General features: G+C 44.3%; 1 protein-coding gene across 1 annotated transcript; it reads left to right on the forward strand.

Annotated features, from left to right (window-relative positions):
- Nucleotides 1-11803: 11803 nt before the first annotated feature.
- Nucleotides 11804-16676, forward strand: LOC123187838 (solute carrier family 25 member 44). Its single transcript, XM_044599798.1, has 6 exons — nucleotides 11804-12128; nucleotides 14298-14679; nucleotides 15270-15466; nucleotides 15558-15699; nucleotides 16214-16373; nucleotides 16456-16676. Exons 1-6 carry the CDS (start codon nucleotides 12043-12045, stop codon nucleotides 16482-16484), a joined length of 996 nt encoding a protein of 331 aa, XP_044455733.1. The 5' UTR covers nucleotides 11804-12042; the 3' UTR covers nucleotides 16485-16676.
- Nucleotides 16677-17333: the final 657 nt, after the last annotated feature.

Below are 17333 nucleotides of genomic sequence, written 5' to 3' on the forward strand. Positions count from 1 at the left end.
AAAAAATAAAAAAAGAGAGAGAAAAAAAACAAAAAAACAAAAAAATGAGAGAAAAAGAGAGAAGGGGCAATGTTACTATCCTTTTACCTCACCTGTGTTTCAAAGTAGCACCATGTTCTTCATATAGAGAGTCTCTTGAGTTATCACTTTCATATACTAGTGGGAATTTTCATTATAGAACTTGGCTTGTATATTCCAACGATGGGCTTCCTCAAATGCCCTAGGTCTTCATGAGCAAGCAAGTTGGATGCACACCCACTTAGTTTCAGTTTGAGTTTTCATATACTTATAGCTCTAGTGCATCCGTTGCATGGCAATCCCTACTCACTCACATTGATATCTATTGATGGGCATCTCCATAGCCCGTTGATATGCCTAGTTGATGTGAGACTATCTTCTCCTTTTTGTCTTCTCCACAACCACCATTCTATTCCACCTATAGTGCTATGTCCATGGCTCACGCTCATGTATTGCGTGAAAGTTGAAAAGGTTTGAGAACGTCAAAAGTATGAAACAATTGCTTGGCTTGTCATCGGGATTGTGCATGATGTGAGTATTTTGTGTGAAGAAGATGGAGCATAGCCAGACTATATGATTTTGTAGGGATAACTTTCTTTGGCCATGTTATTTTGAAAAAACATGATTGCTTTATTAGTGGGCTTGAAGTATTATTGTTTTTATGTCAAATGATAGACTATTGCTTTGAATCACTCGTATCTTAATATTCATGCCATGATTAGATTACATGATCAAGATTATGCTAGGTAGCATTCCACATCAAAAATTATCTTTTTTTATCATTTACCTACTCGAGGACGAGCAGGAATTAAGCTTGGGGATGATGATACGTCTCCATCGTATCTATAATTTTTTATTGCTTCATGCCAATATTCTACAACTTCCATATACTTTTGGCAACTTTTTATACTATTTTTGGGACTAACATATTGAGCCAGTGCCTAGTGCCAGTTCCTGTTTGTTGCATGTTTTTTGTTTCGCAGAATATCCATATCAAACGGAGTCCAAACGGGATAAAAACTGACAGAGATTTTTTTTGGAATATATATGATTTTTGGGAAGAAAAATCCACGCGAGACGGTGCCCGAGGTGGCCACGAGGTAGGGGGGCGCGCCTGCCCCCCAGGCGCGCCCCTGACCCTCATGGGCCACCCGTAAGGCAGTTGGTGCCCTTCTTTCGCTGCAAGAAAGCAAATTTCTAGATAGAGATCATGTCAAAATTTCAGCCCAGTCGGAGTTATGGATCTCCGGGAATATAAGAAACGGTGAAAGGGAAGAATCGAAGAACGCAGAAACAAAGAGAGACATAGAGACAGATCCAATCTCGAAGGGGCTCTCGCCCCTCCCGTGCCATGGAGACCATGGACCAGAGGGGAAACCCTTCTCCCATCTAGGGAGAAGGTCAAGGAAGAAGAAGAAGGAGGGGGGCTCTCTCCCCCTCGCTTCCGGTGGCACCGGAGTGCCACCGGGGGCCATCATCATCACCACGATCTACACCAACACCTCCGCCATCTTCACCAACATCTCCATCACCTTCCCCCCTCTATCTATAGCGGTCCACTCTCCCGCAACCCGTTGTACCCTCTACTTGAACATGGTGCTTTATGCTTCATATTATTATCCAATGATGTGTTGCCATTCTATGATGTCTGAGTAGATTTTCGTTGTCCTATCGATGGTTGATGAATTGCTATGATTGATTTAATTTGCTTGTGGTTATGTTGATGTCCTTTGGTGCCCATCATATGATTGCGTGCGTGGATCACACCCTAGGGTTAGTTGTATGTTGATAGGACTATGTATTGGAGGGCAAGAGTGACAGAAGCTTCAACCTAGCATAGAAATTGATGCATACGGGATTGAAGGGGGACCAATATATCTTAATACTATAGTTGGGTTTTACCTTAATGAACGTTAGTAGTTGTGGATGCTTGCTAATAGTTCCAATCATAAGTGCATAGAATTCCAAGTCACGGATGACATGCTAGCAGTGGCCTCTCCCACATAATACTTGCTATCGGTCTAGTAAAGTAGTCAATTACTTAAGGGGCAATTTCGCAACTCCTACCACCACTTTTCCACACTTGCTATATTTACTTTATTGTTTCTTTATCTAAACATCCCCTACTTTTTATTTACGTACTCTTTATTATCTTGCAAATCTATCCAACAACACCTACAAAGTACTTCTAGTTTCATACTTGTTCTAGGTAAAGCGAACGTCAAGCGTGCGTAGAGTTGTATCGGTGGTCGATAGAACTTGAGGGAATATTTGTCCTACCTTTAGCTCCTCGTTGGGTTCGACACTCTTACTTATCGAAAACTGTTGCGATCCCCTATACTTGTGAGTTATCACTCTGCAGTTCCCCCATGGTGAATCCAGCTCAGAAGCGAGAAGTGACTTCTTGATCCTCCTCCATGGCATCTATTCTCTTCAAATCAGCCTCCATCTCTTCCTCCGTTGCTGGCCCAAAGTGGTCAACATTGTTGTTTGTCATTGATCTCAGTGCCGGATGAGACACCCGACTCTCCCCGACTGACTCTTGCGAAGACATCTTGCTCTAATCTGCAGTAGCAACATCTCGAAACACAAACAGAGGATAATTGCGTGATACGGGAGTCAAAACCTCCGGGAGATTATATAATGATTTTTTACCGACCAAAATACGTAACATGTAAGAAAACGGAGTCCGGAGAGCACATGAGGTGCCCACGAGGTAGGGGGCGCGCCCAGGGGGTAGGGCGCGCCCTCCACCCTCGTGGGGGCCTCGTGTCCTTCCCGGACTGCTTCTTATTTTTCTATTTTTCTAAATATTTCAAAATGGAAGAAAATTGCCATTAGAACTGTTTTGGAGTTGGTTTACTTACGTACCACATACCTATTCCTTTTCGGAGTCTGAAATGTTCCGGAAAGTGTCCCTTATGTATTCCTCCGGGGTTACGGTTTCAATAACATTGGTTTCGACATTTATAGGATTACCTAAGATATAATGTTTGATTCTTTGACTGTTCACCACCTTCGGATTTGTGCCTTCGAAGTTGTTGATTTTTATGGCACCGGAACAATAGACCTCCTCGATAACGTAAGGACCTTCCCATTTAGAGAGAAGCTTTCCTGCAAAAAATCTTAAAACGAGAGTTGTATAGAAATACATAATCACCTACATTAAACTCACGCTTTTGTATCCTTTTGTCATGCCATCTTTTAACTGTTTCTTTAAATAATTTGGCATTCTCGTAGGCTTGGGTTCTCCATTCATCTAGTGAGCTAATGTCAAATAACCTCTTCTCACCGGCAAGTTTGAAATCATAATTGAGCTATTTAATAGCCCAATATGCCTTATGTTCTAGTTCTAGAGGTAAGTGACATGCTTTTCCATAAACCATTTTATACGGAGACATACCCATAGGATTTTTATATGCAGTTTTATAGGCCCATAATACATCATCAAGTTTCTTGGACCAATTCTTTCTAGATCTATTAACAGTCTTTTGCAAAATTAATTTGAGCTCTCTATTACTCAATTCTACTTGACCACTAGACTGTGGGTGATAAGGAGATGCAATTCTATGATTAACATCATATTTAGCAAGCATTTTACGGAAATCACCATGAATAAAATGTGAACCACCATCAGTCATTAAATATCTAGGGACTCCAAACCTTGGAAAAATAACTTCTTTAAGCATCTTAATAGAGGTGTTATGATCAGCACTACTAGTTGGAATAGCTTCTACCCACTTAGTAACGTAATCAACAACAACTAAAATATGTGTGTATCCATTGGAGGCAGGAAAAGGTCCCATATAATCAAAGCCCCATACATCAAATGGTTCAATAACAAGTGAATAATTCATAGACATTACTTGACGTCTACTAATATTACCAATTCTTTGACATTCATCACAAGATACAACAAACTTACGGGCATCCTTGAAGAGAGTAGGCCAATAAAAACCGGATTGCAATACCTTATGTGCAGTTCTATCTCCGACGTGGTGTCCTCCATAAGGTTCGGAGTGACACTTGCGTAGGATCTGTTCCTGTTCATGCTCAGGTACACAACGTCTAATAACACCATCTACTCCTTCTTTATAAAGGTGTGGGTCATCCCAAAAGTAATGCCTCAAATCATAGAAGAATTTTTTCTTTTGCTGGTATGTGAAACTAGGTGGTATAAATTTAGCAACAATGTAATTAGCATAATCAGCATACCATGGAGCAGTATGAGAAGCATTTATGACATTTAATTGTTCATCAGGAAAGCTATCATCAATAGGTAGTGGGTCATCAAGAACATTCTAGCCTAGACAAGTTGTCTACAACGGGGTTCTCAGCTCCCCTTCTATCAATAATATGCAAATCAAATTCTTGTAGCAAGAGAACCCATCTAATAAGTCTAGGTTTAGCATCTTTCTTTTCCATGAGATATTTAATAGCAGCATGATCAGTGTGAATAGTTACTTTAGAATCAACAATATAAGGTTTGAACTTATCACAAGCAAATACAACTGCTAAGAATTCTTTTTCAGTAGTAGCATAATTTCTCTGAGCATTGTCTAGAGTTTTACTAGCATATTGAATAACATTTAATTTCTTAGCAACTCTTTGCCCTAGAACAGCACCTACATCATAATCACTAGCATCACACATAATTTCAAAAGGTAAATTCCAATCAGGTGGCTAAACAATAGGTGCAGAGATTAATGCTTTCTTAAGTATTTCAAATGCTTCTACGCAATCATCAACAAAAACAAATGGTATATCTTTTTTGTAATAAATTAGTCAGAGGCCGAGAAATTTTTTAGAAGTCCTTAATGAACTTCCTATAAAAACCGGCATGACCAAGGAAACTTCTTATACCTTTGATGTCCTTGGGACATGGCATCTTTTCAATAGCATCAACCTTGGCTTTATCAACCTCAATACAATACCTTCATTAACCATAAAGTGGCACTTCTCCCAATTCAAGACAAGGTTAGTTTCTTCACATCTCTGCAAAACTCGATCAAGTTTGCTTAAGAAATCATCAAAAGAGGATCCATAGACGGAGAAATCGTCCATGAAAACCTCACATATCTTTTCACAAAAGTCAGAGAATATAGCCATCATGCATCTTTGAAAGGTAGCAGGTGCATTACATAAACCAAAAGGCATACATCTATAAGCAAAAGTACCAAAAGGGCAAGTAAAAGTAGTCTTTGATTGATCATTGGCTGACACAGGTATTTGAGAGAAACCAGAATAACCATCTAGAAAGCAAAAATGTGTATGTTTGGATAATCTTCTAGCATTTGATCGATAAAAGGTGAGGGGTAATGATCTTTTTCAGTAGCTTTATTTAATTTGCGGAAATCAATTACCATCCTATAACCTGTAATAATTCTTTGCGGGATCAACTCATCTTTATCATTAGGAACGGCAGTAATACCTCCCTTCTTAGGGACACAATTGACAAGACTTACCCACTGACTATCATCAAAGGGATAAATTATACCTACCTCAAGAAGCTTTAGTATTTCCTTTCTTACCACTTCCTTCATCTTAGGATTCAGTCGTCGTTGATGATCACGAACTGGTTTGGCATCTTCCTCTAAATTTATTTTGTGTTGACACAGAGTGGGACTAATGCCCTTAAGATCATCAAGAGTATACCCAATAGCATCACGGTGCTTCTTTAGAGTTTTCAATAATCTCTCTTCTTCATGCTCTGAAAGGTTAGCACTAATAATAATAGGATATATCTTTTTCTCATCAAGATAAGCATATTTAAGAGTCGGTTTAAGTTGAAACACGGGATCACCCTTGGGTGGAGGAGGGTCCCCTAGGATTTCAACAGGCAAAATGTGTTTCAGGACGGGTTCCTGTTTAAAGAATACTTCATCTATTTCCCTTCTTTCTTTCATAAACATATCATTTTCATGGTCTAGCAAATATTGTTCTAAAGGATCACTAGGAGGTACGGCAATAGAAGCAAGACCAATAATTTCATCTTTACTAGGCAATTCCTCTTCACGGTGTTGTCTACGAAATTTAGAGAAATTAAATTCATGAGACATATCACCTAAGACAATAGTAACAACATCCTTTTTGCAATCTATCTTAGCATTAACAGTGTTCAAGAAGGGTCTACCAAATATAATGGGACAAAAGCTATCTTGTGGGGAACCAAGAACAAGAAAATCAACAGGATATTTAGTTTTCCCACACAAGACTTCAACATCTCTAACAATTCCAATTGGTGAAATAGTATCTCTATTGGCAATTTTAATTGTGACATCAATATCTTCTATCTCAACATGTGCAATATCATGCATAATTTCTTTGTATAAGTCATGAGGTGTAGCACTAGCACTAGCACCCATATCACACAAGCCATGATAACAATGATCTCCTATTTTAACAGAAATAACAGGCATGCCTACCAAAGATATGGGTTTATCTTTAGCACAAGGTTTAGCAATTCTAGCAGTCTCATCACGGAAATGAATAGCATGCCCATCAATATTATCAGACAAGAGATCTTTAACAATAGCAATATTATGTTCAACTTTAATTTGCTCAGCAGGTGTATAAGTTCTAATATTGCTTTTACGAACCACAGTTGAAGCTTTAGCATGATCTTTTATCCTAACATGAAAAGGTGGTTTCTCAACATAAGCAGTAGGAACAATAGGATCATTATAAGTGACAGTCTTTTCTTCAACTTTAATAGGTGCAGCTACTTTTACTTCTATGGGAGGATGATATTTAAACCACTTCTCCCTAGGGAGATCAAAATGAGTAGCAAAAGATTCACAGAAAGAAGTTACTATCTCAGAGTCAAGTCCATATTTAGTGCTAAATTTACGAAAAACATCGGTATCCATAAAAGATTTAACACAATCATACTTAGGTGTCATACCTGACTCCTTACCTTCATCGAGGTCCCAATCTTCAGAGTTGCGTTTAATTCTTTCCAATAAATCCCATTTGAATTCAATAGTCTTCGTCATAAAAGAGTCAGCACAAGAAGTATCGAGCATGGTGCGATTGTTATTAGAAAGCCGAGCATATACATTTTGAATAATCATTTCTCTTGAGAGCTCATGATTGGGGCATGAATATAACATTGATTTAAGCCTCCCCCAAGCTTGAGCGATGCTTTCTCCTTCGCGAGGCCAAAAATTATATATATAATTGCGATCACGATGATGCATAGGATAAAACTTCTGATGAAATTCCAATTTCAATCGTTTGTAGTTCCATGACCCCGTATCATCACATAGCCTATACCATGTCAATGCATCTTCCTTCAAAGATAAAGGAAAGACCTTCTTCTTAATAACATCTCCGGGTACACCTGCAAGCTTAAATAATCCACAAACTGCATCCACATATATTAAGTGCTCATCAGGATGCGTTGTTCCGTCTCCTGCAAAAGGATTAGCTAGCAGTTTTTCTATCATACCCGAAGGAATTTCAATGCAGACATTTTCATTTTTAGTAGGTTCAGTAGGTTGAGGAGAAACTCTTTGCTCTACTGGTCGGGGCGAAGATACCCCGAACAAGCCCCTCAGAGGATTACTTTCCATAGTAACAAGTGACAGTAAATTTCAGCACACTATATAAATTTTTCCTTACCAAATTCCACCTACCAAAGGCGCTTCACTCCCCGGCAACGGCGCCAGAAAAGAGTCTTGATGACCCACAAGTATAGGGGATCTATTGTAGTCCTTTCGATAAGTAAGAGTGTCGAACCCAACGAGGAGCAGAAGGAAATGATAAGCGGTTTTCAGCAAGGTATTCTCTGCAAGCACTGAAATAATAGGTAACAGATAGTTTTGTAATAGGATAATTTGTAACGAGTAACAAGTAACAAAAGTAAATAAAGTGCAGCAAGGTGGCCCAATCCCTTTTGTAGCAAAGGACAAGCCTGGACAAACTCTTATATGATGTAAAGTGCTCCCGAGGACACATGGGAATATCGTCAAGCTAGGTTTCATCACGTTCATATGATTCACGTTCGTTACTTTGATAATTTGGTATGTGGGTGGACCGGTGCTTGGGTGCTGACCTTACTTGGATAAGCATCCCACATATGATTAACCTCTATTGCAAGCATCCGCAACTACAACAAAAGTATTAAGGTAAACCTAACCATAGCATGAAACATATGGATCCAAATCAGCCCCTTACGAAGCAACGCATAAACTAGGGTTTAAGCTTCTGTCACTCTAGCAACCCATGATCTACTTATTACTTACCAATGCCTTCATCTAGGCCCAAATAATGGTGAAGTGGCATGTAGTCGGTGTTCACATAACACCACTAGAGGAGAGACAACATACATCTCATCAAAATATCGAACGAATATCAAATGCACATGACTACTATTAGCAAGACTTCTCCCATGTCCTCAAGAACAAACGTAACTACTCACAAAGCATATTCATGTTCATAATCAGAGGGGTATTAATATGCATATAGGATATGAACATATGATCTTCCACCAAATAAACCAACTAGCATCAACTACAAGAAGTAATTAACACTACTAGCAACCCACAGGTACCAATCCCGGACTTGGAGACAAGAATTGGATACAAGAGATGAACTAGGGTTTTGACAGGAGATGGTGCTGGTGAAGCTGTTGATGGAGATTGCCCTCTCCCGATGAGAGGAGCGTTGGTGATGACGATGGCGATGATTTCCCTCTCCCGGAGGGAAGTTTCCCCCGTAGAACAGCTCCGCCAGAGCCCTAGATTGGTTTCGCCAAGGTTCCGCCTCGTGGCGGCGGAGTCTCGTCCGGAAAAATTGCTTATGATTTTTTTCTCATCGAAATACTCCATATAGCAGAAGATGGCTATCGAAGGGCCACTAGGGGGCCCACGAGGCAGGGGGCGCGCCCGGGGGTAGGGCGCGCCCCCACCCTCGTGGGCAGGGTGTGGCCCTCCGGTGAACTTCTTGTGCTCAGTATTTTTTATATATTCTGAAAACGTCTTCCGTGAAGTTTCAGGACTTTTGGAGCTGTGCAAAATAGGTCTCTAATATTTTCTCCTTTTCCAGCCCAGAATCCCAGCTGCCGGCATTCTCCCTCTCTATATAAACCTTGTAAAATAAAAGAGAATAGGCACAAGTATTGTGACATAATGTGTAATAACAGCCCATAATGCAATAAATATCGATATAAAAGCATGATGCAAAATGGACGTATCACTTGCCGAAACACTATCTTTTGACTTACAAAGGAAAGATAAGGGAGCTACAATAACGTTATTTCCCTCCATGTGTTCCATTAACAGTGCTTAAAACAGTGGCCTACAAGCAATTTGTGTACAATAACTGACAATCTACAATATTGTATTTGTAAACATGGCCAATTTTTTTGCCGTGCACATTGGGGAGCTTTATTGCTTTAACCATGTCGTGTTAAAATGAACTCCAAGTGTGTTTACAGTAAAACTTGGGCATTCCTCAAGGCAACACTTGGAAACCGATAAGAGACACACATGCTTGGCACAAATGTCTGCCGAACTATTGACATCCCTTGGGACATGTCTAAGTCATAAAATGCAATAAAACTTGATGATTTCTCCCCTATTTCATCTAAAAGATTTGTTGCATTAAGATCAGAGGTTAACGAAGACCTAAGCAGTAGACTTTCATCACGACATGTAAAAAGTCCTGGAGTTGAGTAAAAATGACCCCCTCCTGGAGAGCCATTCCTTTGACGACCATCGGGTCAGTGACCCCAATGAACGACTTACTCCAAGCTCCCAGGAAGATCAGGTGAGAGCATCTCCAGCCGTGCCCCCAGCAGCCCCTCCCTCCCCAAGGCATTTTTTCGGCGCCGGCGGCCGAAAATCGGCCCAGTCGCGCCCCAGAAGCCCGTTTTTTTGACGGTTTGGACCGAAACTGGCACCGGCGGACCCAGGCCAAACCCGGTGCGCCGGGGGGCGTCTGGGACGCCGGGGAACGCGTTTTTGGCGCGAACGGTGATGGGCCCGCCGCATCAGCGAGACGCCGCTTCGTCGTCCTCATTGCCTCGGTTCCCGCGGGAATCAATGCCAAGGCTACCGCGCCGGTCAGACTCCATTGATACCTCAGGGCGGCGCAGTGAAGGCGCCACCGGCGCGCGTCACACCAGCTCCCGCCACGCGTCGCCCGGCATGCAGGCTCTCGCCGCCCGGCCGCGGCTATAAAAACCGATCCCCCGCTGGTGAACGCCACAATTGCACACTTCGCCTCGGATCGCCACACAAAGCATCACACTCCCTCCCTCCCGCCGATGAGCAAATGGATCAGAGGTTCCCAGGCAACGGCGCGGCGGCAAACGGCTTCGGCATCCGCCATCTCCAAGAGTCAAAGGCGCGCCTCCTCTACGAAGCCGAGTATCCGGCGCCCCCGGGCATGTGTGTGCCGGAGTCATGGAAGCTAAGCGTCGGCGGCGTCTCGGTGCCGCCGGTGCCCGGAGGGGTGGCACTGCAGGCCGAGATCGCTCTCATCCGCTCGTCGCTGACGGAGGAGCAGCGAAACGAGCCGAGGTACGCCGCCGACAGCCACACGTTGTGGACGATGTACTTCGAACGCCGCCGTGAAGACCAGATCGCCTCCACCAACGACATCATCCCCCGCGGACAACGCCGACGGGCGGCGCGACTGGTGGGGCATGCCAGGCCGCATCCTCGAGGCCGTCCTCGACCACATCGAGACCGGCAACACGCCGCGCCTTGAGTACCCGTCGCGACCGTCCTTCTCTCGCTGCTGTGGCAGCTCCTGGACGCCGTGGCGAATGGAGCCGGGGACGTCCTCGTCATCGGGCTCCGGCTCGCTCTCCTCCGGCTCGCCGGTGCTCCGCCCCGTCAAGCCGGAGCCGAAGGAGACGCCGCTCCGGCGCCCTCGTCATCAACGAGGGTGCCCGCTCCTCCCCGCGCTCCCTCCGCCTGGTCCGGCCGAAGCCCGAGCCGGGGCTGCTCCCCGTGAAGCCGGAGCACGCGGACATGGTCGCCCGAGACGACGCGGCCGCCCTCAAGTGGGCGAGGGAGGACTACGTCCGCGAGCAGGTGCTCCGCCAGCGTCGGGCATACGTGAAGCTCCAGGTCCGTCACCGCGGACGCAAGGAGGGTGGCGTCATCGTCCTCGACAGCGACGAGGAGGACGAGGCCAGGCCGTCCAACCCCCCACCGCGCGTCGGGACCCTGGCCAGGGGTGCAGTCGGGACGGCGGCGGCTCCAGTGGGGCGCGCGACGACTACGACGACGACGGCGACGGATCCAGTGGGGCGCGCGATGACTATGACGACGACGGCGGTGACTACACCCGTTTCTACAGACTTCTCGGCATATAGATGGCGGGCGGTGGCCGCGGCGAGCAGGGCTAGGCGTAGTTTGGCGTAGTAGTAAGTGTAGTTTGCATGTTTATCTGTTTTTGTATAAATTTCAATGAAGTTTCGTCGAGTTTGTGCCAGATCGCCGAGTTTGTACGATTTTGTATGAAATATCGCCGAGTTCGTGTGATTTTGACGGCGATCTATGGGTGTCGACTGGGAACGTAATCGCCCCCACGCGTCAAGTATACGTCCTCAGGCGGCATTTTTTCGGTATTCTGAAGGGCCGAACGGCTGGAAATACTCTGAGACCAGACCACCAGATCCTTGACTTGCCTTCTCTGTTTCGCTGCTGTAGCACTGCCTCGAGGATCCACCTCCGCGCCACACGTGGTGTGCCGACCACACGCTCGAAACTTCCACCCCCCCAGCTGCGCAGATGACTCGTCCCCGAACCCTATTTTCCCTCGAATAAAATTTCTGCGCCGCCATCCCGTTCTCCCTCCCTCCTCCGCCCTCCTTTTCCCCCGTGCGAATATCCGCCATAAAATCCCACCGGAAGAGCAAGCAGCCAGCAGAGCCCACCACCGCAGCACGGTCGACCTACCGCGCAGGACCACCGAGCCCCTCCCTCCCTTCCCCCGTGGCCGCTGCGGATCCCCTTTCCTCTGCCTTCTCTCCCCCCGTCAGCTCCTCTTCCGCGCGTGTGGCGGGCGATGGCGGCGGCGGCGGCGGCGGCGGACACTTCCGCGGCTTCCACGACCGGGCTCGCGCTCTCGGAGGCGAGCATCAACTGGGAGAGGTACCCGCCCTTTCTTGCAACGTACTAGTTCTTCTTGTATTCATTCATGCCGCGAGGATGCCTGCGGCGTCGTGTTCCGTTAACTCGTGTGCTAGCTAGTTTAGCCCCTGTTCCTTCGGAAAAGGTAGGATCTTTGGCAGTTTATGCGCAGCGCCTTGCCTTTGTTTATGGTTAGATTTTCTTGATGCGGTGCGAGATTTGGGTTTAGTCTGGGAAATCGGGGATTCGTTCTGGTAGTATTGGTTGAAAGGAAGTCGATTCACGAGCGCGCTTTTGTTCTGGGTTGTGGGAGCAGCCATGCGGTGAGCGCAGTCAGTCAGTTTGAACCGCAACAGAAATTTGTACCTGTCCTCACGCTGAAACTTTAGTTGCGGGGAACGCCAACTTGGCTGCGGTTTCCACCATTTTCTGAACGGAAATAGTGGAGCACGTTTAACTAATTTAGCAAGTTCAGAATCCATCGAATTTAATACTTACACTTTTTCTGTGTGGATAAAGTAGCTTTTAGGCATGGTTTTTGGTATATACGCCATTGATACTTCAGTAAATATGGCATGAAAACAACATATGGTCCGGTTTCGGTATTTACCAAATTGTTTCGGTATATGCCAAATTGACCAAAGTTGACGTGAATTTGAAATTGAGGCAACAACTTTTTAGTTATGTTTGTAACTTTGAACAATGCAAAGTCATCAAGACAATCTTTAGTACTTCTCCATTAATTAGGAAATCTGCATTACAACTACACAGCCGAATAATAGCTGCAGAACACAATTATAATTGTTACTCTAGCCATGTTAATTTCAACTAGCAGTGACTTTGTATCAGTAAAAGCGGCAGGGACCAGCGCATCAAAAAGAATAGAAGCCTGGCTTTGGTGTCACTTGTCCCTAAGCACTGCATTCTTATCACATCAGTGAAAGTGGCAGGGATCAGCGCGGAAAAAAACACCTACATCCAGTGGCGGAGCCAGGAACATTTAATGAGGGGGGGGGGGTGCGGGGGTGCAAGTGATGTTAAATCATATTGGGGAGGGCCAAAGCCAACCAAATCATCCTAATATACGCATATTAGTAGCAAGTAATCACTGATGTAATGGAAAAATCTGCATGTTGGCCTGGGTCGGGGCCCCTGCTGGTCCCCCTGCCTCCGCCACTGCCTACATCTACAAGTTCCATACATTAAAAGATAGCACGGTGCCGGCGGAAAGGGTGGCGGCGAGGGGTCCAGAGTGCCAGAGCTGGGGAGGAGAGGCAGCGAGCACCCAGGTCACGCGTCGGACACTCAGAGGTGTGGCGTTGGAGGAGCGGCTCAACGAGGCTGTGTGGGTGGCTAGCGCGCCGCTGGCTGTTGCGCCTGGCTGCTCCGGCCTGTAGTCGCTCGCTAGGGTCCTGTATGGTGCGTGTGGTGTGGACATGAGGCTAACTTTTACGTGAGGCCGTGTGGTGGTTGGTGTTCCGTAGTTGTGGGCTGTGCTGGTAAAAACTGAACTGGTGTGGTGGGTTGGCCAGCATCTAACGGTAATTTCAGTTCTATACCAAAAAGACCAAGCTCCGTTTGTTTTTAGATTATGTACCATACTATAAACCAAAAACCGTATTAACCAGAAATTTAACCAGAAATTCAGGCTCGGTTCGGCTTTCCTGATATGGTTTCGGCTTGGTTTTGAAATGTGCAGAGTTATTACTATCCCATATATCAGGCATTGCAGGGGTTGGGGAACAGAAACTTACTGTTTGGGCATTTGGTATAGTGTGCTGCAAACTAGGATTTACCCACATAAACCTAACCTTCTTCTCAAGCTGCTATGTTCCTCTTTTATTAGGGAGTCCACTTTATTTTATACCATTGTTCTGAGAAGAGCAGTGGTTGTGCTTATTGTATCGATTCTTCTTTATAAGCCATGCAGAATCAGATGTCATAAGGAACCGGATGGGTCCTCTGTGGTAAGGTAGCAAATCGTACGACCATAACTAGTAGTCGTAAAATCATAGATTGTAGAATCACACGACAGAATCGTGATTCTGATAACATGGGATGTTATCTTGAAAGGATTATAACTGTAACTGGTAATTCCATGTAATTATACATGTGGGGTTAGGTACATCACCAACTTGCGAGCACGTAGTCTTGTGATCAAAATAGCTGACCTTTTGTATAACACTGCAGGTTGGACAAGACAAAGTTTCATGTCATTGGAGCAATCCTATTTACGGCCCAGCAAGGTGTTCTGCACCCAACAGCTGTTGTGAAGACTAGAATGCAGGTTGCCGAAGGAGGACTTTCACATATGTCTGGCTTTGTCGTTTTTCGAAAGATATTGAGGAGTGATGGCATCCCTGGTGTTTTCAGAGGATTTGGCACCAGTGCAGTTGGAGCTCTGCCTGGACGAATCTTGGCTCTAACTTCACTAGAGATCTCCAAAGAAATGGCATTTAAATACTCTGAGCACTTCGATATGTCCGAGGCATCAAGGATTGCTGTTGCTAATGGTGTAGCAGGCTTAGTGTCAAGTACCTTTTCAAGTTCATATTCTGTACCCCTAGATGTGGTGAGCATCCTTTCTATTTGTTTTCCATGTCTCTGACCTCTTAACAGTTACTCTTTTGAGGTTAATGCCATAACGAGTAACAAAGTTGTTTTTGTGCTATATTTTTGCCTTCGGTTTGAAAAAAGGAAACATGATAATGCTGATCTCATCCATGTATCTGTGAACATGATTATTCATTCCATGGAAACACTGCCTTCTAGCTGGTGAAACTTTGTAGTGAAGATATCCACAGTGAAAACTGGTTCATATCTAGCTATGGCATTAACCTAAAAATATTAACAGTTAAGGGATTATGGTATGAAAAACAACCTGCCATTTAAATTATGTTTACTATTTTTTTATTCTTCTTAAGAAGCATGTAAGTACTACCTCTGTTCTGAATTATAAGATGTTTTGGATATTTCAATATGGACTACATACGGATTGAAATGAGTGAACAAACACACTAAAACGTGTCTATATACATCCGATTCAGAGAAGTTGGACCATTTTATAATTTGGAACGGAGGGAGTAGCATTCTGCTGGGTGGTACATTGCATTTTTCTTATTGTCTAATTTACATGTTACCTTTTTGTATTTGTGCTCGTAGGTTTGTCAGAGGCTCATGGTTCAGGGATTGCCAGGGATGCAAACATATAGAGGCCCATTTGATGTGATAAATAAGGTTGTCAGGAGTGAAGGCCTCCGGGGCCTTTACCGAGGTTTTGGAATTACCCTTTTAACTCAATCACCAGCTTCTGCCCTTTGGTGGAGTTCATATGGTGGGGCTCAACATGCTATCTGGAGGTGTGCTAGCTTTACATAATATTTTCCTTTTCCTTTGTGTCTGACGTTTGTACTCCCACATCTTATTTATATTCCTGCATTCCCTATTTAGGAGCTTGGGCTACGGAAATGGTACGCAGAAGAAACCCTCCCATACAGAACTTGTTGCTGTGCAAGCAACAGCTGGAACAATTGCTGGAGCTTGCTCATCGATTATCACTACACCAATAGATACCATCAAGACCCGGCTTCAGGTCATTTATTATTTCCTTTCTCTTGATATGCATTTTTTTCCTGTTTGGAAGGGCCAATGGATGGTTGAACTTTGATTGTTGTCAACTTCTTTGCTGGGCATTACTTCCAATCGGGAAATGGGTTCACCTTTATCACGACTTCTTCTTGGTGTGGCCTTTTTACACCATGTTAGGAAAAACAGATCAGTGTACAGTCCCAATTTTTTTAAATGAAGGTGGTAAAGGGTTACCCCTACAGCGTTTTTAAAATAATACTATAATAATAACCCAAACTCACGTCCGTAAGGACTTGAACCTGAGCACCTGGGGGCTCACTTCTTGAACAGTCCTCATTTTGGTAGGTGCTGTTAGGTAGTACTAGAGGATAAAAATTGTAAGCTGTTACCGTTATGGTATGAACTGCTTGGGTCATGTTATCACAGCTTACTAATGTCATCCACATGGTCGAAGTCACGACAGATTTTTGTCAGAGTTCCATTGGCGAATGGGCAGGTGCTAACATGTGTTATTTCAGGTAATGGACAACTATGGCAGTGGAAGGCCATCCGTCATGAAGACTACCAGGCTGCTACTGCGAGAAGAAGGCTGGAGAGGTTTATACCGAGGGTTTGGACCACGCTTTCTTAACATGTCTCTGTGGGGTACATCAATGATTGTCACATACGAGCTAATAAGTAAGCCCAGTTCTTGAAATTATCATCCCTGCCCTCTTTAATCTGCCTGGTTGATTAACTAATTTTCCTCTTAAACCTGCAGAAAGACTTTCTGTGAAACCTGAACAATGAGCCTCTTGGCTTCTGCTCCACGTATCTGGTCATCATTTCCGTTTTGGCCATCTAGTGAATTTCTTTTGGTACAGGGATTGGCATGTAACACCGGTTGGAAATTCTTGGTGCAAGTCCCCTTATAAAGTCTGACATGTTTCTGTACGGAACTACCCTGTAAATACCTCCAAGTGCTGAAGGGTGCTCGTTTCAGATGAGACACTTGTAGAAAAAGGGCCTGTTGTACCGATTCGTAATGGCCTTTTGTCCCGGTTCCTGAACCGGGACTAAAAGGTTGGTACTAATGCTTAGTCCCGGTTCAATCCAGAACCGGGACTGATGGGCCTCCACGCGGCCTGTGCGCGGAGCTCAGGCAGGAGACTCTTTGATCCCGGTTGGTGGCATCAATCGGGATCAATAAGCATTCACGTGTTAGCATTTCTGTGATTGGGGTTTTTGTTTTTTTTGAAAGGGGTTTTTTGGGGTTTTGGGGGTTAATTTAGGTGTTTCATATATTGTGTTAGCTAGCTATAATTAATAGAGAGAAGTGTCCTCTTTTATGTCCGTGCTTGGTCGACGCTACGTACTATATATATGTATAGAGAGGACTAGACACGCTAGCTAACTAGTAAACAAATAAAGGAAACAGAAGATCGTCATGAACATATATGCAAACAGAAGATCGTTGGAAAGAAAGAGTATTATATCTTTAGTTTCATTTATTACCAACGATCGTAGCAAGTTGGCTTCGGTATCTGCGGCATGAAATTTAACCTGAGTTGCATCTATGAGATATGTGTTAATGAACCCAATATCACCGACTTGTCTTTTCTTCAATTCGGCGATCTTCAATCTGCATAATATATTAAG

This window comes from Triticum aestivum, chromosome 2A, assembly GCF_018294505.1.
Source record: "Triticum aestivum cultivar Chinese Spring chromosome 2A, IWGSC CS RefSeq v2.1, whole genome shotgun sequence".
NCBI classification, from domain to species: domain Eukaryota; kingdom Viridiplantae; phylum Streptophyta; class Magnoliopsida; order Poales; family Poaceae; genus Triticum; species Triticum aestivum.

Bases quoted from the DNA above. Each gene is read 5' to 3' on its own strand.
- LOC123187838 (XM_044599798.1), top strand. From the start codon at position 12,043: ATGGCGGCGGCGGCGGCGGCGGCGGACACTTCCGCGGCTTCCACGACC. The intron at 14,680-15,269 runs GTGAGCATCCTT...TTGTGCTCGTAG, and splicing joins ATTCTGTACCCCTAGATGTG to GTTTGTCAGAGGCTCATGGT. The intron at 15,700-16,213 runs GTCATTTATTAT...GTGTTATTTCAG, and splicing joins CCATCAAGACCCGGCTTCAG to GTAATGGACAACTATGGCAG.